The sequence below is a fragment of the Pan troglodytes genome, chromosome 16, assembly GCF_028858775.2.
Source record: "Pan troglodytes isolate AG18354 chromosome 16, NHGRI_mPanTro3-v2.0_pri, whole genome shotgun sequence".
Lineage (NCBI taxonomy): Eukaryota > Metazoa > Chordata > Mammalia > Primates > Hominidae > Pan > Pan troglodytes.
The window spans coordinates 42,037,269-42,063,159 of record NC_072414.2 but is presented as its reverse complement, the minus strand read 5'-3'; the positions used below and the strand labels follow the sequence as shown (position 1 = coordinate 42,063,159).

Here is a 25,891-nt window from a genome sequence, read left to right as displayed (position 1 = left end):
TATTGTAAGGAGTAAAGTAGAGTAAAATACAACAACCCTATGAGCTAGTCTAAGTAGAGCTGGGATTTGAACCTATGCCTATCTGATTTTAAGCTTTTTTTTTTTAACCCCTAAATGGAATATCCTTTTAAGAAAGGCAGCATCCTGGTGTCTTTTGCTCAGTCTTGCCCAGCTTTAAAGAATATCACTCCAGATGGAAATGAATGTGGAGAGACTTCAACATATCCCAGGGAGAGTGCTAATAATAATTAATAAAGATAGTGATAATGATAGCTTAAAACAGGTAGGGCTCACCATATGAAAGGCATGGTTCTAAGCACTGTACTATATTAAACTTATTTAATCTTATAACTAGTCCACGAAATAGTCTTATTTCTTACTTTTTTATTATCTTTTTTAATATATGGAAATGTTAAGCCATTGAGATCTCACTTAAGTGACTTGCTCAGGGTCACACAGATAATAGCTCACATCCATACAGCTTGAACCCAACTGTGTACCAGGTGCTTTGAACATATTTCAGTCTTCCACAAAACTTGCTGAGATGAAGATGGGGCTCCATTTAGTAACTTGTCTAAGTCATGCAACTAAAAGGTAACAAAGCTGGAATTCTAGTGCAGACTGGCCAGATTCTAAAACTTATATTTTTTTTCATGATGTCATGTGGCTCTTTTGAGCGTTCTTGGAAAACAAACAAAATACAAATAAAACAAAAAACCAATCAACCAACCAAACAACAACAACAAAACAAACCCTAATCACTTTGCCTTTCCTCATATAACCACTGGTAAAGTTCTTATATTCTAAAGACAAAAGTAGATAAAGGAGATACACAATTTTACAATCTGAGGCTAAGAGTGGCCTTAAATATTACCCTGGGCTTTTATAGGTAAGAATTTAGGAGAAAAATTTACAGATAGCTCTGATAAATTGTGTGATTTCCAGAAACATTATGCCCGATCAGACAAACTTTTTTCCTGGAAGGCTGGCAGAAGATACTTCAATACCTCGAGAACCTTCATTTATCAACAAACTCTAAAGCTGCAAATCACATTATAGGACATAGCACAGGTTTAAAAATGATCAAAAGCACTTTTGAGAAATAAAGGTTTAGAACATAAAAGATAAGGTTAATGATTCTAAGTCAAATTAGTTTGTAAATTAGACATGATATTGTGAGAACTGGAAGGTAAAAACGTCAAATTACAAGAGGGATTTAGACTGCCAAAATGTGTAAGACAAAATGAGATTGAAGAGTGGAGGGAAAGTGAGCCAAGTGCTAGAAGAATTATTCTCATTAGAAGGGAGTTCAATGTTTTCTTGGTTAGTAATAGGAATGAATAATAGAAGTAGAAAACAGTTGTTTTAAAATATGTTAATGTTAATAATTGTTAAAAGAAAAATTGTGAGTGAGCCAAACAGCCAGACTCATTCCTGTTAAAAGGATTTCAGAGTGAATGGTAGAAGTGGTGAAAACAGTTGAAGTTGTATTAAAATGTATTAATGTTAAAAGATCAGAAAAAGTGTTAGCTTAATTATAGCTATTTTCTGATTTTGTTTAAAAGTTCAAAAAGATGATGATGGAAAGCACTGGTTCTCATTGGTTCTTCTTCTCTCACTCTCTGTCACATAGGCCCAGGCATGATCTATCCCCATTCAATTCTCTTGAACTTTAACAGAATTTGAGAAGGGAGATTAACTTATTTGAGTGATGAGAAACTTACCCTGCCTCAAACTCAGAAGCTTCAGTAAAGCCAAAACACTTAATAAATTTTATCTGAATATATTTAATGCACAAAGGTAGGTAGGCAGTTTTTAAAGGATTTTTTTCCTTAGTGGAGTTATTGATCCCATTTAGGAAGTGCATAGGCTTATGTAAATTGATGAAGATTTAACCAGTAGTTTTACATGCTTAGAAAGAAAGAGTCCCACCTAAAAATTATGATTCTAATGCTGTAGTTTATTCCTAGAATCTGCAAATGCCTTGTTGATATCCTAGTTATTGGATGAAATCTATTTGCTGCTCCCATGATTTTTTGTGGTTGGTAAAACAATGCCCATTTGGATTTTCCAAAGTGTTCATTCAGTGCAACAATGTGGTTGAGTACCTCCAACCCCCAGCAGTCAGTGCTACAGTCACACCACTAAGGCTCCCTGCAACATGAACTCCTTTTATTTCCCTCCCGCCCATTTAAATAGGACTTTGTACGTTTCCACAGTCAGCAAACTTCTCTCTCCTCTTAACTCAGAATCTAAGTGGTTGAGAGTAGAGTAGAAAAATATGGTTCACCATCATTCTCAGTGTGTGAGCCGAGATGGTCACTGGGCCTCTTTAGGCCCACATCATAATAATGTATCTGTGTTTCTCTGAGAAAAGACTGGCTTAACAGGAAAATTTCATGTTCCTGTGTGTGGGGTGCATAGACCATTCATTGTCCCCTTTTCTTTAATAGAAATAAAAATAATTTTCAGAATTTAATATTCACTACATACCCGCTCTATACCTAGCAACAGGTACGTTTGTTGCCTTTTCCTCATTTATTTTCCAAACTGTATTTGCGGCAATGTACAAAAAGCATATAAAGCTCAAAGGGATAACAATACATGAAGAAGCTAGTGTAGGCAGAGTATGTTTAGGTGGGCCCCAAAGTGCATGCTACAGGACCTGCCTGCTTAGACTAGCAGTGTGTTGAGTGCTACTGGAGCTATTAAGAAAGGGGGTACAAATTCTGCTTTCTACCTTCAAGGAGCAGATATAGTCTACTCAGGAAGAGAAGCCCAGCACACTAGAATGAAACTAATAATAGGTAAGAATGAAAAGGTGCTGTGAAATTCTAATTTTGTGATGTGGCCTGTAAATGCTAGGGAAAGGAGAGCTCAAAGTACACGAAAGTGTTTGAGGAAGTTTTGCCAGAGGAAGTGGGAAATGATTCCTGCCTTGTTTATTTGTACCACCAGTGTTAGCAAGGAGAGACAGGAGCAAAAGCCTGTAGTCAGACCTTAGACTACAGGCTAAGAGAAGTGACAGTATGTCATGAGGAATTATGGTTTGGGTAGGTGAGAACAGACTATTTAAAAAGAGAGTTTAAACATGAGGTAATTGGCTGTCAGGAGCTGGGGAATCACAAAGTGAAAAGAGATTTTATTTGCCCTCCATATAAAATAGGCCAAATCCCCAAACGGGAATGGCCAGGTTAACACAGAACGTAAGTTGGGTGTGGTGGGAGCTGTAGATTTAGGAATATCGGCTGGAAGGAGAAACTTTGAGCTAGGAGAGAAGTGGGGCTTGTTAAGCAGTGATGGAACTTGCTAAATGTGAGGTATGGGGTGGAAACTCAGTTTGTTAGAGAGTGGGAGGGAAAGAACTTAAGAAGGAACGGAGGACAGCAAGGATTGAAGTGAACGAAGAGAGGACAGTGGAGGAAAGTGTTAAGGAAGGGAACGTCTCAGGAAAGAGGGAGTGGTGAACTGGTCTAATGGTAGGTGCCTGTGAGGTTAAGAACTAAGGGAAAACATCTTTAATAGAAGGAAGTAACTGGAGGACCTGAAGAAAGCCGTTTTAATTTTTTAAGAAAGTTGAGGTTTAAAAGTCAGAGGGCAGAAAAAAACCCCACAAACTGTATAAAAAAGAAAGAGGGGGTGGGGTAGAGCTAATTCAATTAATAGCTTGCAATAAAGAGAAGAGAAACAGTATAAAAGCTTTCAGGCTGACTGAAATTTGGTCAACCATTTTTAAATCAATCTTTTCACATATTTTTGCTTTTTAAGTATGTGTTTAAAATCCATGGAAAGGTAAAACTCCGTAAATATTTTCTTTGGGAGACTCTTGGGATGTCACCATGTTGAAACACATCCCCGGACTGATGGGACATTTGGGTCTCTATTCTTCTTGAGCAGCATAGCTGTACTGCCCACATGATGCAGATCCTTACCTATGGGGCTGATGACCAGATGCACCAACTAAAGACTACAGATGATGACAAGCAGTGTGACACGTTGGAATTAGTCATGGAAAGCACCAGTAACTTGCATTTGTTATGGGTTTCTGGTTGTTAGTTGTTGCTTTTTTGTATTGGGGCATCACCATAGTAACAGTGGCTTTTTAGCAAACATTGAAAATGGCTTCTATTTTGTGTGCTGTTAATATCTGTGTATGTTATTCTAAGTTTGACATGGCAAAGGTTTTAATTTTTTCTTTATAAATAATTTACTTGTAGGAGAAAATATATTTTTTGGATATCTCTCAAATTCATTTTCTTTCTGGATTCAAGAGTATAAAAACATAAATATTTTTTATCTTTTTGACATCTGATTTGTTTAAATAGTGTTATTCTTTGGCTAAGCATTCGTCTGGTTTCTTGTTTCCCTAATTTAGTTTGCCTGTTTTAATCTTTTTTTTTTTTCTGGCCTCTGAATTTCTATTCCTAAATGTTCTAAAATGGCATATTAAAGTAATTAAAGAATCTAGGTAAGTTCTCTGAGGTATTTGTTTGTTATTTACCTGTTCCAGGCTTGAGATAATTTCAGCATCCTCATAAACTAGTTCCCATTCCATCTGCTTTGAGAAGTAAATTTTAAGTTAAAAAAAAATACAGATTTGGCTTATTTATTTATTTTTATTTTTACTTTCTTCACTGCAATGGTACAAAACTGAAAAGTATGCAAGCAATATGTAATTGGAATTACAAGAGTTAAAATAAGCAATTTTTGATGGCAGAATTTTGCTCTATTATAGCTTGGCTGTAATGGAATAAATTTAAGATTGAGAAATGAAAAGATTACATAGAAAGAAGAGTAAGTTACTTGTGAAGAAGGAACTATAAATGGAGTTTCCTTTGTTGGCAAATGGTTCATGAAAATAATCCATAAATCAACTGTGTGGATGAAATTGGGCAAGTTTAGTAACAATTGAGAGGTTAACGGAAAAAAACCACTAACCCCAACGGTCTCAAAGTGGTTTTTATCTTGTTTTGCAATCTTCTTTACTGGACCAAATGGTCTGGTTCTGGGAATCTTATTGTTAAAAGATGGTAACAATCATGTTTTGCATTTTGTTGTTGAAAGATCAAATCATTTATGTACCAAGGTGATCTTAAATTCATGTCCACTATTATGAAACTAGTACCCAGATTACTGTCACATTTTACACCTGATTTTCTATGTAGTTTCTTTTTTTGACAAATAAAAATTGTATATATTTATAGTACACAACATAATGTTTTGAAATATGTATAAATTACAAAATGGCTAAATCGACCTGATTTACATATGCCTTATCTCACATAACTTATCATTTTTTTGTGATGAGAACACTTAAAATCTACTCTCATAGCAATTATCAAATGATATGATTTGGATCTGTGTTCCCACCAAATCTCATGTCGAATTGTCATCGCTAGTGTTGGAGGTGGGGCATAGTAGAAGGTGACTGGATTATGAGGATGAAGTTCTTATGAGTGGGTTAGCACCATCCCCTCGGTGTTGTTCTCATGATAGTGACAGTGAGTTATCCTGAGATCTGGTTGTTTAAAAGTGTGTAGCACCTCCTCCCTCTCTCTTTTGCTCCTGCTTCAACCATGTAAGATGTGCCTGCTTCCCCTTTGCCTTCTGCCATGATTGCAAGTTTCTTAAGGCTTCCTCAGAAGCAGAAGCCTCTATGCTTCATGTACAGCCTGCAGAACCATGAGCTAATTAAACCTCTTGTCTTTATAAATTACCAGTCTCAGGTATTTTGTTATAGTAGCATGAGAATAGACTAATACATCAAGTATACAATTTGCAGGTTTTTTATAAAAGTAAGCTACTTAGGCATTAAACTTGAAAATTCTTTAAAAATGATCCAAGACTTGGGCTATATATTTGTCAATAAATCTGTGTCTATTGCATGACTGTGTGCACGGAGGTAGTGTCGTAGTTGTGAGGAAGTGTATACAGTTTTGTAAGAAAGTTTTTGCTTGAATAATGAGAGACTGTTCTCAGAGGAATTAAGCAGAGGACAGCAATCAGAGTCACATGCCAAGACTGTTGATCTAAATCTCTAGCTCCTGATACCCTTGACTTGGTGTCTCTAGCAGTCCTGATTGTACTGGGTTTTATGTGTCCTCCTTGGTTGTCAGTTCACATCATTACAGATGTGGCTGTTCAGGTGTCATCTAGGTAAGTTATAGATGGTGACATCATTGTGTACCAATTGTCCAAAAGTTTAGGGAAGAAGGGCTTTTTTTATACAAAAGGAAAAACCTGATTTCTTAGGTACTGCAAGGAAATTAGCTTCAGTACAATACACTGTGGAATCTCCGTGTGGAATTATCCTTTAAAGCTTTTCCATTCAACTCTCTTTACAGAATTCTAACCAACTCCATGTCCTGTCTGTGCTTTTATCCCTTTAGAAGAGGGGACCTCATTACCTCCCCAAACAGCCTTTTCTTTATTTGGGTAGTTTTAATCATTAGGTAATTTTTCCATCAATTGAGCCAAATTGATATTCTCTTGCTTTATTTTCCATTGTTTTAGCTTTTCTTCAGAGAACAAAGCAGAGCAAACATGTCTTCTGTTTCATGCAACAACACTTCAGATATTTGTGTTTAAAATATCAAACACAAATTCATCGAATAAACAGATCTCCAGGAAAATCACCTGCTATTCCTTTTCTTTTCAAAGAGCCTCAGTTTTTCTATAACTTCTTCAAGTGGGTTCCTCCAAAGTCAAACACAATAGTCTAGAATTTATTTGACCATCTTGAAGTAGAGAAAGATTATTAATACAGTCTAAGACTGTACTATCTTTTCAGTGACTGTTGAGTCTATTAATCTCATATTAATTTTATTTTTATTGTTAATGACAAGAACTGTGTCACATTTATCTCCATATCTTGCTTGTCATAGGGCTTGTTGGCACATAATAGGCACTTACTCTGTCATTAAACTATTCCTTTTATTATTGTATCTATGCGGACTTTAGCATCTCTCTGTATTGTCATTGATAGTTAAACAAATGGGCCAATTAAATCAGAAGCTTTAGGGGTGGAGTCCAGGCATTTTTTTTTTAAAGTTCCCCTAGTGATTCTAATGGGCAACCTGGATTAATCACTGATCTAAGTTAATAATAAAAATACTGAGCACAACACAATGAAGAACATAGCCATGCGTCTTATCACTAGAGACCTCCCTATAGGTTGCTGTTGGGCCGTTAATCATTACATTTTGTTTACTTAACTAGTTCCAATTTCTATAATGAACTGTCTTTGCTGGCAGCCCAATTTTTGTTTAATTATGTAGTAATATTGCTCTCTGTCTTAATAAGCAGAAAGGCTTCTTTTTTTTTTTAAAGACATCTATTATAGTGCTGGTTTAGATTATTTCTACATGTATGGAAGCAGAAGGATAGAATGAATAACTGAACTTTGAAGATTCCTCCCCAAGTCATATTCCTATGATTCTTGCAAACCACTTAGTACCATGTGTGATATTTCAAAGACTCTTGTAGATTCAATACCACAAAAACGCCATTGTCCTAAGAAAGACGATTTTGAGGTTAGAAGCACAATTGAGCTGAACTTCTTTGCAATGCTTTGCAGAAAAAGAAATGCTTTTCTAGGTGAGAAAATGAGCTAAAGGAATATTTGATTTTTTTTCTCCCTTGTACTCTGATATGAGAAAATTAATAAACTGCATGTTGTGCTAAATAATGTGAAAAATCTATATTTGTGCTAATGCCTATCTTTCTCTGGCAAAAGAAGTTCTATAGGTTAGGTACTGAAAATTATTGTGATGCATCGTTAATTATGAAAAATTGTATTAGCTCATGTTATTTTCTGATAAGTGGAATTGTCTTCCTCTCATATATTATTTTGTATTTTTTCCAATTGGGTTTATCAGCCATGTTGTCTTGGACTGTTCTTGCATTGCCATAAAGAAGTACCTGAGACTGGGTAATTTATAAGAAAAGAGGATTAATTGGCTCGGTTCTACAAGGCTGTACAGGAAGCATAGCAGCATCTGCTTCTGGGGAGGCTTCAGGAAGCCTCCAATCATAGTAGAAGGTGAAGGGGGAACAGGCACATCACATGGTGAAAGCAGGAGCAAGAGAGTGAGTGGGAAGGTGACATACACTTTTAAATGACAAGATCTCACTAGAACTCACTATTGTAAGGACAGTACCAAGGGGGATGGTGCTAAGCCATCCCTAAGAAACTGCCCTCATGATCCAATCACCTCCCACTAGGCCCCACCTCCAACACTGGAGATTACATTTCAATATGAGACTTGGGTGGGGACACACATCCAAACTATATCACATGTATTGAGTAATTCTTGCTTATCACTTTGTTAAATGCTCTAGACACTTAAAAACGTATAAGGTCTCAGCCCTTCAGGAACTCTTGGAATTTTGAGATTATTTCACATGCATAAATGAAATAACAGTATTAGACATTACAAAGTTAAGTATGAAAATGAATGGTGTTAGCTTATAATAAACATTTTCACTGTATCTGGGTAAGGAAGATAATTTTCTAGGAAGAGATAAATGCATTTCTTTTCTTAAAGTTGTTCATATTGGTAATGTCTTTCAAAGAGAATGAAAGAATGGTAAAATACCATGTTTCATTTATGTAGTGTAAAAATGACCTGACTTGGCTTGAAAACTTCCCAACTTGCACTATACTTTGAATCCCTGTCTGGATTTGGGGAACCATTTGGCTACTCAAAAAGCCAAGTGCCAGTCACATGTTAAGTAGATCTAAACCTAAACTGACTGAAGATGATGAGCTCACTGCAAAGTACTTCCAGGGTATACTGGAATTGAATGCTTTAAATATGAAAAGCAGTTAATTTTTTTTGTTTCTTTAATTCAAATGTGAGTTTTATATAGGCTTATTAAAATCAATCAGATATTTTGACATTGGAATAGTTATGAATTTATGTTTTATCAACAAATAGTTATTACTAAATTCCTGAAACTGTTCAGGGCCTATATGCTATTGCCTGTGGAAATGATGCCTGTGTACTTTGGGATGTACATTTTTTAAAAATAAGAATATCTTTGATCCCTATTCCTTTTCCTCAGCCTGTTATGCTCCTTCTTGCTTCCACATTCCTGTGGAATTTCCTCCATGATTCCTTTATTTTCCAATTTGATGCTTGATCTGATCTTTTTATTTGCCAGAGCTTAAATTGAAAGTGGAGGGAAAAAAATCTGATTTTTCACTGATTTTTTTTTTTTTATCCAATATACTTCTCTTAAAGGATTGAAAACGAAGTCCAGAAAAATATCTTCAGCTGAGTCAAAAGGGCACATTGTACTTCTAGCCTAAATCCCGGAGTAAGGCATTTCAGTGTTTCATCTGTGACATTGATTCAACTCCACGGCCTACTGGGGGAATCCAGTACCTCCTAAAGTTCATAGTCTCTAGTGCACAAATGGGACTCCCTTGGATTTGTACTAATTTAACTTATATCAACTTTTGAAAAAGCTGCATGCAACCTTTCCTATATCAAAGCAATTTGTGCCTATCAAAACTCTTAGAGCTCTTTAATACTCTGCTTCTTGAAGTGTGGTCCACAGACAGACCAGCGTCATTGGCCTCACCTGGAGCTTGTTAGAAATGCAGACTCTCGGGCCCCACCACAAAACTCCAGGTGTATCACTGCATTTTAACAAAAACCAAAATGATTCATATACATATTTGAGTTTCAGAAGTTCTGAACTGATTCTCTCTTATTTTAGTTAGTAGTGCCTGGAAGATTTTGGCAAAAGCAAAGAGGTGGTGGTGGGGGCGGGGCGGGGAAAGTATTTAATTGTCAAGCACAGTGCTAAGCACTTTACATGTATCATCTCATTTAATCTTCACAACAACTCTGCATGGCAGGTATTCCCATGCAAATTTACATGGGGGAAATGAAGGATTGGAGGAATTAAGAGAAAGGTCACTTAGTTGATAAAACATGGAATCACTTTTCAGATTCAGGACTCTAAGCCCTCACTTTTTTCTAAATATCTCTTGGGAAAATTGCACGCACTCAAGTATTATTTAATTGGATTGTTGTTTCACTGTGGTGAATATGAGTAGATTTTTTGGGAAAAATGTCTTCAAGAAGTTCTTGAAGCTTTCCTGAAACCAGGTTTGTGAGGAAGGTCTTTGTTCTTAACCTGCGTGTATTAAGTTTAAGGCTTGAGGTGATCTGTCTTGTCACATAAGTAGTTCCTTTCAGTACGGCATGTCTGCCTGCCCTCCTTCCTTCCTAGTGGCAGCTTTTCTTTAGTTCTGGAATCAGAAAATTTCCTAGAAACCCAGGGGACGCTGTGGGTCATGGCTCTGGCTCAGCCGAGGCAAGTGCCTTTTAGCCTTTCTGGGTTTCAGTTTCCTTACTGAGGGTATAAGCAACTCATTTTACAGTACTGGAAATGACAATTGTGGGAAGAGAATATCTAAAGCAGGCTTGATATCTTGTGGAGTTATATACCAAGAAATATTAACCATTTGGGGAAAACCAGTTTCTAAAAAAGGGCTCAGGCCACAGACCCCTAGGTTTTGCCTCCTCCAGCCCTTCAAGTCCCTCGTTTCATTGATAGCACCCCTGGTCACCCTCAGAGGGAGGGATACTGGGCACAGTTGTCTATTCCTCTGACAAGCCTCCTGATTTTGTTCCTCCAAACCCTCTGACTTCTCTGGCTTCTTCCTCCTGAAAAACTGACACACTTGCATAAGTGTCTGGATGAACTTTGTTTTCTAACCCTTATGCCAGATGGAGTGAATCGGGAAAAGGAACATGGATGAGGAATGCACTAGGGAAGAGGATTATGAAGGCAGTGAAATGAGATGGTGGAGGAGGTTCAGGAACTGCAGCCAGAGCCCTTGATTCATTCATTCATTTGTTCATTCATTCATTCATTCATTCAGGGAACAGGGGAAAGGATCTGGTTTGCTTTGTTTCACAGTTTTGTATGTTAACAGTTATTCCTAGCTGGCCTTCCTAGTGATGCTCTGGTGGATCATTAACTATTAAACAACTAAGTCACACTGTTATTTGACCTGAAGCCTGGTACTTAGAATTGTTCCCGTAGAAGTGGCTCAGTTGCAAATCAGTTCAGTGACTTAGAGGATCTGGCCTAGTGAGTTTTGATTGGAGACTCGCTGTGCATCTTCTCACCGTGCAGCTCTTGCTCTGCTCAGGATCCACATGAGCTTCTTATTGAATCTCCATGTTGGCTCCTACAGAAGACAAATGCCTATTTTTGTATATGTAATCAGGGAACTCCATTGTCAGTCCCCCAAAGCAAATTTATGATAGTCTTTATTTAACTCAGACTATCTCAAGCATAACCTCAAATTTGGTGAAAATTCATCAAACCCGTTGTGCATGATATAATCACAAAAATTAAAGATTGGCACTTTATTCATAAATTATTATTGATGTGTTTTAATGATAGAAGATGCTATAAAACTCTTTTTTTTTCCCCTGCCCTCCCCTACCTGCCCCATGTGGAGAATTTTCCTTCTGTATTTCCCGGTCTTCTATTCTCTCCCTCTCAACACCTCTACTCCCAAACAAAAGCCACTCAACAAAAAAAAAAAAAACCACAAAGCCAGGTGTTGTGGGTTTGTTTGAATATAGATTTACTCCCCAACCTGGCTGTGAAGGGGCTGGAGACCAGGAAAGGCTAGGACTGTTGCAGGAGAATACCTTCATGAGTGGATCAGGGTCCCAGTTGCTCCAGTACCCCCTGGGCATGGCAGAGGGTGCTGACAACTGCATGTACTTTCCATCTGATCCTTAGGGGTTCAGGAGAAAATTGCATAGCTACCCCTGAGGTGGTGTTATTTATGTAGAACTCTAGTATAAGAAGTAGAGTGCTAGGAAGGATTAGACTGTGTATCGTGTGCTATTATAACTCTTTGGCCCTTTGGAAAATTCTTTATGGGTGCCTTTCCTCGTTAACTGGACTTTTCCATTGTGTCTTTCTTATTGTTGTAAACACTGAGGTCTTGAAATTTGGCCTAGTCCCCAGACTACACAGCAGTGTGAACATGGTCTAATTTTCAGACCAAATAAACAAAGCAGTCCATCTGCACTAAGTTGTCCAAAGTTGTAGTTCAGGAAATGGGCTTGAACAAGCCAGCCCCCACCTCAACTCAAAGAAATGCCCACTCTGATCATACAAGATCCCTAAAGCTCAGGGTAAGACGAATTCGTGGGCCAAAGCTGAGGGCTGACTCCCTAGATCCTCAGTTGATTTAAAAGGAGGAGGCATAGATGAGCTCTAGCCAGCAGAGATAGGAGGCAAACAGATCATTAGGGATGCCCCAGGAAAGTCCCACTGAAATACAATCTTTGCTTTCTTTTCTTTTGCTCTTTTGTATGCCTTCTTCTTATCTCTCTGGAGAAGGCATATGCTAGGTCTTTTTCTCTCTCTTTCTCTTTCTGTCTGTATTTTCAGTCCCTTTTTAGATGTCACAAAAAGAAAGTAAACATTTTACTGCAACTACTTAAAATGTTATATGCGTCTAAACACCCTGGAGAAAAAAAAATTAGTGTGATTAAATTAATCTCAGAGGGAAATTTAATTTGTTCCCCTGATAATTATCCAAAATTAGTTCTTTGTAGATAAATTACTATTCCTAGGCCATTTACTAGCTCTAGAACTGTCTTTCAGACACTGGAACCCTAAATTAAGGCTGGAAGGTAGAAAAGAGAACAAAGTTTATGATGCTGTCAGGCAGATTTGCTTTGTGGGGAGACAGAGGCCTGAAAGCTTTCCTGGCCACTATCTCTGTTCCTGGGGTCTAGATGGAAAATGAGCTCCCTAGACAAGCCCAGCAATGTTCTCCCTAGATTGAAAGGACTGGAAGTGACTGCTCCAGCTGATTGAATTAATGTGAGCTCTTCACTGTGCTTTAGTTTAGAGAGGTTCTGTTCTTCACCAGAGTGAAGGATGTCAGATGAGGGCCAGTGAGTCCATTAACCAAAAGGCAGTCTAGAGACTTCCTAGTTTCTGACTCATTGCTCACGAAACACCATTTGGGAGAACACAGGATTGTACAATACTTGCTTTTATGGGCAACCCTCACAACTGTTCTAAGCCTCAGTTTCCTCATCTGTAAAATGGTGCTGAAATAGTCACAGCTCATTGGATTTTTTAAGGACTGCCTGAGATGATATAGTGTTCAGCATAGCGCCTGCAGATGGAAGGAGGCAATACCATTATCTGGTGTCACTGTATGACCCAGAGAATCTATGACATAGAAAGTTATATGTTCTCCATTATGTGCCCAAGTCTTAGTGACATGTGATCTAAAAGGAGGAGGCACAGATGAGCTCCTTTGTCCATAACAGTGTTTAGTCCACAGTTTTCAAAGTTTATGAGCATGTTCCTCACTTGTAAAAGAAAATTAAATCTGACCGAATGTGGTGGCTCATACCTGTAATCCCAGTTCTTTGAGAGGCCGAGGTGGGAGGATCACCTGAGGCCAGGAGTTCGAGATCAGCCTGGGCAACATAGCGAGACCCTGTCTCAATAAAAAATAAAAAAATAAAAAGAAATTAATCTATATGTGTGTATACATATAGACAATACATAGATTGTCTTTACTGTTAATATTTATATATGTGTATACACATATATGCATGTGTGTACTATATATTTTTACTATAGATAATATAGATATTATATTGTCTTTGCTATAGGTGTGTGTGTGTGTGTATATATATATATATACATATACATATATTGTGTATAGTAATTAAATGTTAGTAACTTTAACATTTTTAGTTAAAATATACATGAAGTTCTTTTTTATTTCTCATAGCCCAAAGGATTCTTTTGGGCACCCAGGAAACGAGCACCCCTAGGGGACACGTATTCCCACTGGTCTCACCAAGTAGGGTAATCTTGATACTGCATTAACCTGGAAAATCAAGCAAGAAGGCTTCCTGAGGGAGTCTTGGCAGGCAAGGTGCTCTTGCTCTATTGTTCATTGTTTTTGTTATAGTATTTGATGATCATCTCCTTAGATTGTGTCATCAGTTTACAAGTTTATTGTCTGCTTGTTCCTGCCTCTCTCTCCACAACTAACATACAAACTTATGATGGGAGGGTCTTTGCTTACTTTGGGGGTCTTTGCTTACTCATGTCTGTAGCCCTGGCTCAATAACATTATTGCCTGAAGCACAGAAGGACTTTAACAAAAATTAGTTGAATGAATGAATGAATGAATGTTGGGGGATATGTGCCCTCTGCTCTTTCCCTCCTCATACACGTTTTCTGCTCAAGTCTGGGAGCTGAGGCTCAGGAGAACGTTAAGATGATGGTGGTGGTGGTGGTGGTGATGATGAGTGTAGTCAGTATTGATTGACACACTCTGCAAAGCCTCTTCTGTGATTGAGGCTTCCTCAGCAGCGTTCGTAGAAGAGCACTGTCATCTTTCCATTGCCCCTATCCTGGAAAGCTGTGGACTCTGCACCAGGCAACAGTCAGCTGATACTGAGGAGCTACCAGGGGTTCTTCCTGGTATCAGTGAGGTACCAGATGTCTAATCTCCAGGTCCCATACATGCATTCTTTTGGGATCTTTGCATGCACATGGGTGATTCACATATTTTCTGAGCAGTACAAATGCCTTTTGGCTACTTCCTTTTTTATGCCAGTAGTTTGTGGACACAATCCCTTTTTGTTTTTTATTTTATGGCTTAGAGATAATCTCTCCCTTATTAGTCAGGATTATTTCTGTCTCTGGAATCTGGATTGTACCATAAAAATACTGTATTTGCCTCCTTTTGTGGCAAGAGGGGCTAGACGTTTTCCCCCTCAAGCTCTGGAAAGTTACTTTTTATAGTTGTCATGATGTACAAATGTTTCATCAAATGTGGGATGATGATTTGATAGTGAGGAAACTGTGGTACTGATTGCAAAAGCTCCTGGGGCTTGTGGGATTCATAGACGTAGGCAGTGTCTCTGGACAACTGCTGAGCTCATTTGGGTTTAAGCCTTCTGGGATGCATTCTTTAAGACAAACATAGAGATACAAGTAAGCTATTATTTAAAAAGCAAACTGATCTTGCATGTATTAAGAATGTTCTTACCTGGTGTTTGGTTGGTTGAGAGTAAAAGAAAAACCAACTCAAATTGACTTAGTTTGAGTTGAATGGACAGATCATGTAACTGAAAAGTCCAGAGATAGGGCTAGTCTCAGGAGAGGCTTGGTCTAGTTTCTTTCTCTGCATTTCTTGGCCCTGCATTTTTAGTGCGGAGTTTGTTCTTGGCAGCCTCCCCACTCATAGCCCCAAGTTGCTGTTAGTAATCTCTAGGGCTACTTGTTTCCAGATTGGAATGCAATAGAAAAGAGAAAGCTTACATTATCAGCAAATTTCAGAATTGACGTAGTTTATGTGCCAGTGTCTGAATTCAAAATTGTGATTAGGAGGGTGGGCCATGTACTTGCCTTAAGCTAATTTGACCCTGGAATTATGGATGGGAGATGAATCTATGCAGTTCGTGAAACTAAGGAATTTGGCACATTGTTTAGCTGATGGGGAGAGGAAATAGTCAAAGGAATATTACATGCGTCGTTAACAGGACTGAATTTAAAGTGCTGAGGCTGGTGTTTTTCTTTTTTTTTTTTTTTTGAGGCGGAGTCTCCCTCTGTCGCCCAGGCTGGAGTGCAGTGGCACCATCTCGGCTCACTGCAAGCTCAGCCTCCCGGGTTCATGCCACTCTCCTGCCTCAGCCTCCCAAGTAGCTGGGACTACAGGCACCTGCCACCACACATGGCTAATTTTTTTTGTATTTTTAGTAGAGATGGGGTTTCACCATGTTAGCCAGGCTGCAGGCTGATCTCGATCTCCTGACCTTGTGATCCGCCCGCCTCGGCCTCCCAAAGTGCTGGGATTACAGGCGTGAGCCACCGTGCCCAGCCAGTTGGTTTTTGATATATTTGCTAGTAGATATGTCTCTTACTCTCAAAATACTAGGTTAGCGTCCATTACTGGTTGCAGTAGCCATTAGTGATATCCATTAATGTTTCTAGCTTTCTGTCTTTTGGACCCATGGTGACTCTTTTGGCCAGTAAGTTGTGAGCATTTGGGTTGAAGCATTACATTTGAGAGTGAGACTGTTCAGAGCTTCTTTTTCCTCTGGTAATATACCTCGAAGCATTGGAGATGGTGGGTGGTCCGTTATGAGTATCTGATGAGGAGACTCATGTTGGGCAAGTAGCATGAACAAGAAACAAACTCTTATTGGGTTAAGCTGTGAAGATTTTGGAGTTATTACTGTAGCATAGCTGGTTATCCTGACCAGTACATTGCATTTCTTGATACAGTTGAATTATTTGGGATCACTCACAAAAATCCTATATTTGCATAATTCTTTCAATTTAGCAGAAATATTTTTACATCTATGCTCTCATTTCCATGATAGTCCTATAAATATATAAGAAATGTTATTAGTTCCATTTTGCCAGTGGAAAAATTGAGGCAATCTCCCAAATGCTCCAAATGTTTGCTAATATAGCAGAGTTTGTTATTTTCTATTTGCTTTGTTTACTTAAGCAATATACTTACTTTGCATGTATAATGAGGATCTCTAGAAAAAATAATACTTCCCATTTTATTAATATTTTATTTGGTAGCCCATCTCTGAAAAATTTGTCATTTTTACTCCATTTTCTTTACTTTATTCCCCACCTTCACCCCACCCCCTCACCAAGTAGTAAATGCTGGAAATATAAAGGACTTTGGCCACTGTACTTCTGTTGAAAGCTAAAGTAAGGGAGTGGTTATGTGTACTATTTGTCTGCATTGAGCTTTATTAGGGGCCAAGAGAATCATTCTTGAGGGGAACTGAAGGAGAATCCAAGGAAACTGTAAGCATACATCAGGCAGTAGAACGAGGGCTCTGCCTGAAGGGCTTGACTAGAGAGGAGAAGGTAAATATACTGAATTTCCTTTGGTAAGAAAGTGGCAGCAGGCTTGAAATGCAGACTGGAAGAGAGAGCAAGGGCAGATTACTCTGAAAGCAGAAGAGATAACTGCTTTGCAATGAATTGGGGCAGCACAGTGGTGAAGAGGGTGGGCTCTGGAGCAGAATGTCTATTGCTAGATCCAAATCCTGGCTCTTACAATCACCACTTACAAGCTGTGTCAACTCGTGTAAGTTAGTAAGTTACTTAATCTCTCTGAACCTTGGATTTTCCTTCTACAGAATGGAAATGATAGTACCTATTTCATAAGAATGTTGAGAGGATAAGATGAGCTGTAAAATGTAAAACTCTTAGTACACATAGTAAGAGCTTGATAAATGTCAGTAATTATTACCATTCATGGTCGTTCCTTCTGTCCCCACCCTGATCCAAGCTGTGCATCATCTCTCACCTGGACTAATGCAAAGACCTCCTCATCGCTCTTTTCATATCTATTCTTGTGTTACCACTGATTTGTTCTCCACCTAGCTAGGGTGATATTTTAAAATAAAAATCTCAAGTTACTTCTTTGCTTAAGATGTTTCAGTAATTCCTCCTTCACTTAGGATTTTAGTCTTTATTAGTCTTTATAATAAAGACTCTTTTGGTCTTGATAATAAGGACGACTAAAATTCTTAGTATGTATTCTGAGGAACTACTCCATCTAGTCTGTTTGTGCTGATCTCTGCAGTCCAGCCTCATAGGCCCTCTTCTAGATCCCCAAGTATGCCACCTTTTGCCTACCTAAGGGCCTTTGCATTAAAATATTTTAGAGAAGCAATGACATTGCCTTCCAGGTGGAGGGTTCTCTACTGGTGTGACCCTTCTCTCCCAACTCCATTACTACTCTGCCACATGTGAGATGAAGTCATTGACCCGATGGGCCAATCTTGGAGGAATAATGGGCCTCAGCTCATCTTTGCCCTTCTCCCTCTTGGAAGCACATTTTCCACAGGGAACATGTGCTTCCTCACATTCATTTACGGGGAGGCACTTTCCCACTATGTGGGACCCTGCCCAGGTCTGGCATCACCTGTGACTGTGAGCCCAAGCCTACCTCATCATGGAATCTGTTAACCATTCCTCCTCACTAACAAGCTAATGCCGTGGCCTCTAGTTTGGCTTTTATCAGCACCAAAGAGGCTCCATGGAGTCTACTCCTTTTCTTTTGGATTGGGATGTTTGTAGTCATTCATGGTGGGAAAGTACTTCTGAGAGGATAGTGGTGAAGATCTTTCTGTGCCTTATTATGGAATGAACTGTACTCAGATTGGACTGTAGGCCTTATAGCCTATGAAATGACTAAATATTAACGTGCCTGATTTAAGGTCTTACCAATGCAGTACTCATATGCTTGGACAGGGCAGTGGAAATGGAAATGTGTTTTGCTTTTGGTTGAAAAACAAAGAAAAGTAGACTGGCCCAGAGATTTTCCAGGAGGGGGAGCCCTTGTTCCTTGTTCCCATTCAAAGCTGTGAGGGTTTTCATCATCTGTGACTAAGTTACAACAGAATGAGTAGAACAAACACAATCATTGCTATATGTCAAGCTAAGCAAATAGGAGAAAATTGTCCTTGTTTCTGTTTGGCATTATTTATCCCACAGAATTAGCTCTTTACCTATATGGAACTCAGTTTTGTAGGAGAGTGTCTTTATAATTCCTGCCGTGGTTTTGACGGTTATAGACATTGCATATGTCCTTTTTGCAAGATGCTAGGCTAACCTCTATTTTAGCTTTAAGTTAGAAGGAAAGTATAAAACAGAATTAGGAATGTGAGCTCCTTATTTAACTGTATTTTCTCCTTAGCTTTAATCTTCCCCATTCTTTTCTCCAAGTCCTTTCTTTAGAAAAACATGTGATTGACAGTACCAACACCCTATTTTGCAGTGTGTTAACTTCTTGAGTAGTTAACATACTGCAATATCATCATTATTAGCTTTCAGAACAGTTTTCAGTACATTAATGTGCATCAGACCAACTAAGCTGGAAACTCTTCTCTTGACATCTCTTCTTATTTTCCCAGAACTTGTAGCACAAAACTGGACACCTTGATTCCTGACAAATGTTGTATTAGTCCGTTTTCATGCTGCTAATAAAGACATACCTGAGACTGGGTAACTTATAAAGAAAAGAGGTTTAATTAATTCACAGTTCAGCATGGCTGGGGAGGCCTAAGGAATCTTAGAGTCATGATGGAAGGGGAAGCAAACACGTCCTTCTTCACATGGAGGCAACAAGGAGAAGTGCTGAGCAAAAGAGGGGAAAGCCCCTTATAAAATGGTCAGATCTTGTGAAAACTCACTCACTATCATGAGAATAGCAGCATCAGGGTAACCACTCTAATGATTCAATTATCTCCCATCTGGTCCCTCCTATGACATGTGAGGATTATGGGAACTACAATTCAAGATGAGATTTGGGTAGGGACACAGCCCAACCATATCAAATGTTAAAAATGGTCATTTAACAGACGACTGGACTTTAAAAAAACAGATAGGAGTGATGGCTAGGAGCCAGTGTAGGTTCACCTAAAACAAGTTACCCCAAACTAACCTCATTTAAAAAATATTATTCTGGGCATATTGATTCTGAATTTCAGTAATATCTGTCACCCCAAATTTCTCATGTTATCTTTGTGGATAGGATAGAATTAAGCCTCAAATAATATAGTTACATGGCTTTACAAATGGTTAAATAAAACATATTTAATATGTTTTATATAAAACATGTTAAACCTGAAAAAATTGTTAACATTAATTTGTAGAGAGGTCTCTAGTAGTTTGCCATAGCTTTATTGGTTTAATTAAAATTTCTTTTGGTGCATTTAGCCTGTTTTTTTTTAATGTATATTTGTCTACAGCTTTGGAAGAACATATAAAAGGCATGTGTTTGAAATTTTCTGATGACACAAAGCTGGGAGGAATATTTAATGCTTTAGATAGTATACTCAAGATTAAATATTTTTTCATTAGGCTGGTGTAATAGGAAATATGAAAGATGTATACATAAATATTTTAAAAACCAACTATAAATGTATAGAAAGGGAAAGATGATTTAATAGTGATTTATGTAGAAATGATCTAGGAATTTTTGTTGATCAAAACTTAATATGAAGATATAGTGAGACACAATTGCCAGAATGCCAATGAAATCTTTGGACATGTCAGTACAATAGTTCAGAACACAGGACATCAAAGTCCTTACTATACATAGACTTGTTGAGCCAGATCTGCAGTTGTGTTTGGTTCTAGGCATCATGTTTTAAGAGAGATGCAGAGAAGCTGGGATGGACCCAAAAGAGCCTGACTGGGAAGAAATGTCTGTAAAATAAATCATGGAGAATGGTTGAAAGGTTTGGGAATGTCTGAGTCAGAATAAATATTTATGGGAGTCCTATGAGTGGTTCTCAAGTATTTGAAGGTTATCAACATAGAAAGGCCTTAGACTTGGTCTAGGTGACCCCAGGCATGGAATTTGCTATGTGGCAAGAAGACACTTCTCAAAAGAAGACATACATGTGACCAACAAATATATGAAAAAATGCTAAATAACACTAATCATTAAAGAAAGGCAAATCAAAACCACAATCAGATACCATCTCACACCAGTCAGAATGGCCATTATTAAAAAGTAAAAAAAGAAAAAAAATAACAGATGTTGGTGAGGTTGCAGAGAAAAAGGAATGCTTATACACTGTTGGTAGGAGTGTAAATAAGTTCAGCCATCGTGGAAAACAGTGTGGCAATTCCTCAAAGAACCTAAAAGAGAACTAGTATTTGACCCAGCAATCCAATTAGTGGGTATACACCCAATGGAAAATAAATCGTTCTACCATAAAGACACATGCACTTGTATGTTCATTACGGCACTATTTACAATAGCAAAGACATGGAGTCAACCTAGATGCCCATCAATGGTGGACTGGATAAAGAAAAATGTGGTACATATACACCATGGAATACCACACAGGCATAAAAAAAGAATGAAACATGTCCTTTGCAGCAGCATGGGTGCAGCTGGAGGCCATTATCTGAAGTGAATTAACACAGGATCATAAAACCAAAGACTGCAAGTTCTCACTTATGAGTGGGGGCTGAACAATGGGTACTCATGGACATATACAGCAGCAATAGACATTGGGGATTACTAGAGTGAGGAGAGTGAAAGGGTGGGGGTAAGGGTTGAAAAACTACCTATTGGATACTATGCTTGTTACTAGGGAGAGTGGATGTCCCAGCTCTTGTCTAACTTGGAAGAAAGATTTCAACCAAGAGACAGTACAAAGATAGCAAAAAATTTTACTGAAAAGAAATATATTGTAAAGAGCTTATTGTAGGAAAAATGGGTACACCCCAAAGGAGGAGTGGGATGATCCTGTGCGAAAACAGTTTCAAAGGTTCTGCACAGGGAGCTTTATCATGCTGGACTTTTTCTGCAAATTACTGCCCCTGTCTCAAGTCTCCACCTTTCTCCTTTGCCTAGTTTTTCCCGCTCCTGCCTTAACTCCTCGCCTAGGCTTGTGGGACCCTCCCTTACTGTTGGTTAATGTGCATGTGTGGGCTGGTGATCAGTACAAATCCTGTCTGATGGTGGCCCTGCTCATTGCTGCCACCCCAGAAAGGTTGTATAGTGGTCAAATCTATACCTGTTGGGCCTGCATATCTCTTTGGAATTTCCTTGTGTGTCCTAATCTGTACTTGTGGTGCCAGGTTTCTCTTGGTAATGTCCCCTTTGCCCATCGTTTTTCCTTTTTTTTTTTTGGCAGAGTCTTGCTCCGTCACCCAGGCTGGAGTGCAGTGGTGCAATCCCGGCTCAGTGCGACCTCCGCCTCCTGGGTTCAAGCGATTCTCCTGCCTCAGTCTCCTGAGTAGCTGGGATTACAGGCGTGCACCACCATGCCTGGCTAATTTTTGTATTTATAGTATAGAGGGGGTTTCATCTTGTTGGCCAGGCTGGTCTCGAACTCCTGACCTCAGGTGATCCACCCACCTCTGCCTCCCAAAATGCTGGGATTATAGGCGTGAGCCACTGTGCTTGGCCCCCTTTGCCCTCCTTATTAGCATGTAGCTAACGACATTCTGACATTTTAACTGCAGAGTGAATGATTATTGGGGTGTCTTAAGAGGCATTCTGCGGTGTTTCTTTCTGTGTGGCTACCTTCTCGCTCTCCTACCCACATATGACTAAGTGCCCCCCAACAACCATTAGAAATGGCATCAATATGCAAATTTTGGGTGGTCCCTCAGGTGTGAGCCTTCCCAGAGGTTTCCTTTCCCAGGAGCTCCCCTCCTGTTAATGTCTAGCTCTCCACCCACTCTAACATGCTCTTTACCTGATGACAGGATCATTCATACACCAAACCTCAGTGACATGTAGTTCTCTCATGTGACAATCCTGCACACATGCTCCTGAACCTAAAATAAAAGTAGAAAAAAATAGTTATTAAAAAAAAAAGAAGTTATAGGGAGGCAGATTTGGGTTCCTCATAATAAGGACCATTCCAGCAATTCCCGTTCTGAAATGGGGACAGGCTGCCTTGCAAGGCAGTCAGTTTCCCATCACAGGAGATCTTCTAAGACAGACCTAGGAGCCCCTTGTCAGAGGTATCTAAAAGGGTCATGCTTTGGGAAGGTGGACCAGATGATTTCTGAAGTTCCCTCCTGCCTTGCGGGCTCCAACAGGAACTCAATACTGCATACAGTAGGTACTCAAGCAATGACTGCCAAATAGTTGAGTGCTTAAGTCAGAAATCTCAGGGGTAGACTTTTGCATTTGATACATATTTAGTTACAGGTGAGTTTATGGCATGGACCAGTAATTTCACCTAGTATCAGGAGCATATCATCTTGGGAAAAATGAAGGCCTTGAGCCACACAGAGTTGAAATTTCCTAGATAACCGGCTTATCTTTCTTACTCTGGCTCAGGCTTGTAGGTTTTACAGCTATTTCTGATCATGAGCAATGCCTTGCCCCAAACTAACATGATGCTATTTCTTTTCCAGGATAATCGTATCCACACATCGAAATATAATATTCTCACCTTCTTGCCAATTAATTTATTTGAACAGTTCCAAAGAGTGGCAAATGCCTATTTTCTTTGCCTTCTGATCTTACAGGTAATATTTAGGTTGTATTTCTCTATTATCTGTTTGTTTAAAGTATTCATAAAATTGTAAAAAGTAAGTCAATTTACTTAGCTAAATGTTCGTGATTAGGTAAAATCATCCTTTATCAGATTTTTAATCTTGTTGTTGCTGTTTCTCTTCACAAACGTGGGAGAGGTAGGAATGGTTAAAAAGTAGTACATTCATCATTTTAAACACTGAGGTCACTTTAAAACACAGCCTTGCACTTTATTTGAACCAAACCAGAGCCTAATAATTACCGTTCATAGCCTCCCTCCTTTCTTTATCTCCCTTTCACATCTACAGTGTGGGGATTGCCAGAGTTGAGGCAGAATCTTAGGTGACTGAGTAGGTTGCAGAGCTTAATTTTGCACATTTCATTTTCATTTAAGAACAGTGACATATTTTTAATATACATAAAGTGATGATGCTATATGTTATTTCACTGTAGGTGACTACTTTTGCAGTTTTGAATGGTTAATTGGTAGTTAGTAACCTTTGCTTTTTCTCCTGACTAAAATTTGCCTTTAAATGAAATTTCAGCTTTTATGGATATTTTGGGAAGGAAAAAAATATGAATCAAGGAAGCTACATATATACTGTACACATACATACTGTACACACACATAAATAGTTCATGTTAGCCAGTTATTTACCTAGTATTTATGTTAGCATGCTTTAAGCAGATAAAACTGGTAGGTCGAGAATGGCTAAGAAGTAAGAAGATGGATTAGATTAATAGATTTGAGTACTGTTTTCTCTTTAATTGAATATCTATTTAAGAATATGTTTCAAGTGACAGAAATCTTAATTAGTTTGAGCAAAAGATAAATTATTCATGGGTATCTCATTTCAGGTATTACTGGATTCATGGGCACAATTTCATCAGGATGTGGCTTCTCTTTCTCTGTTTTTGTTTTGTTTTGTTTTTGTTTTCACACATTGGCCTTTCTTAGGTAGGCCCTCTACTTGGTGGCCCTGACAGCTTCCTGGTTCCAACTCAAGTCAGAGAGAGAGAGAGCGGGGCAGAGGTGGGGGCGGGGAGAGAGAGAAAGAGAGAGAAAGAAAATGAATGAAGGAATTACTTTTTCTGTTGCTCCAGCAAAAGTCTTGAGATTAGTTCTGATTGGAGCTGTATCTTCATTCCTAAACCTGTCACTGTGGCTCAAGAGTTTGATCCAGTAATTGGCTTAACCAAGATCATATGCCAAACCCTGGATCCATGGTGGAATCAGTTTCCTAAAGTTATGTGGACAGAAAGTGAGGGGATATGATGGTTCCCTAAGAAATAGGAGTATATTTGAGAAGAACTGGGTGCTGATCAGGAAAACAAAAACAAACAATGAATAAACACCTTACTATTTGTTGAAGAAAGCTTAGAGTCCAAATTTCTTCCCCCCACCTCTCCCCATGAAGTTGCTTTCGGTTTCTTCAAGTAACACTTCACACCATTCCAGAATTTTGAATTCATTTCTCTAATGGCTTTCTCATTTGTGGCCAAAGGCTCTTGTTCATAGAATTTTATATTTAGAAGGGAACTTTGGGATGGTTCAGTCTAACCTCTCCTTTCTTTATTGATGAAGAAATTAGACCCAGAGAGATTAGGTGGTAAAGCTTTCACCATGAGTTGATGATGAACTAGGACTAGAATTTAGCTTTTCTGACACCAAGCTCAACATTTTTACTGCTACATCAGAGGCTTTTGAGTTTTTAAAAAAAAATCTTACATGGAAGCTGCTATATAAAATTGATTTAGAGTTGTTTTGATGGGGCCTGATCTTTAGCCACTGACCGTCTCTACCCCATCCTTTCCTGCCTGATGGCCCTGAAGCAGCAGATTTTCAAATGAATCCCATTTGAAAACCACCTAAGAGATTTATGTCCACTGTCACTATGTCTCTCTTATGTGGGTGGCTTTGGAGGTATGGGCACAAGGGAATAGGGCTTGGAGTCCAAGAGACCTAGTTTCAAATTGTAACAGTATGTGATCTTGGCCCAGTTGCATGACCTGTTAGATTCTTCATTTATAAAATTGGGACATGATACCCAGGTCTGCAACATTTCCTGACTCCTGGTCACCATTCATAATGTAGTATTCTGTGTTGTGTACTGGGGGAACTATTTATGTGGAATACAAGCCTTCCGGGATTATACGAAAACAATCCTGGTAGGAATCTAACTCAATGAACTTTTCCGAGGATTAAATGATGTAATAAATGGAAAGTACCTGGCACGGTGTCTGGTGCAAGGCAGATGTTCAAACAATCTCTCTTTGGGAATTGGTAAAAAGAGGAGTTGGTAAAATTGTTAAAAGTTGACATGAAAAGCAAAAAAGATGGGTGAAATTTAACATATTGGAGAAAGTGATCATCTGTGAGAGATTTCAAAAAGCTTCTCCCCTTGCTATAAAAATTTCAGTTTTTGGTTAGGTAGTTTGAAAACAAGTTCAATAATAATTCTACTCTATGTGTCTTATAACCAAATACAAACACTTAAATTATTGAAAGTCATTCTCCATTTGTACAAATAAGTCAATATAACCCCATTAATTTAAAATTAAATGACACAATTTGGAAGATATATTTTCTAACTTTAAAAGCCCTAAACTATTTGGAATGTTTGTTTCAGCTAATTCCAGAAATTTCCTCCTTGACCTGGTTTACCACCATTGTGCCTTTGGTCCTGGTGATAACTATGACAGCTGTCAAAGATGCCACAGATGACTATGTGAGTATTTGCTCTTGAGCATTCTTGAGGTCTCAATTTCAGTTGTGGCTTCTCAGAAATAGATAATGAAGATACATTTGAA

General features: G+C 38.5%; 1 protein-coding gene across 14 annotated transcripts in view; it reads left to right on the top strand.

The window, feature by feature from the left end:
- ATP8B4 (ATPase phospholipid transporting 8B4 (putative)) overlaps positions 1-25,891 on the top strand; it is a 333,420-nt gene that overhangs the window by 111,483 nt on the left and 196,046 nt on the right. For 12 of the 14 annotated variants that reach the window (XR_010151382.1, XM_063794138.1, XM_063794139.1 and 9 more), the window contains 2 exons: positions 22,960-23,073; positions 25,711-25,809. Coding sequence is in view for 12 of the 14 variants with exons in the window: in XM_063794138.1 (XP_063650208.1) it covers positions 22,960-23,073; positions 25,711-25,809 (213 nt within the window). In the remaining 2 variants the exon portion in view is untranslated. Of the gene's footprint in view, positions 1-22,959; positions 23,074-25,710; positions 25,810-25,891 lie in introns of those variants that run through there. The other 2 variants (XM_063794140.1, XM_063794142.1) reach the window with 2 other exon arrangements.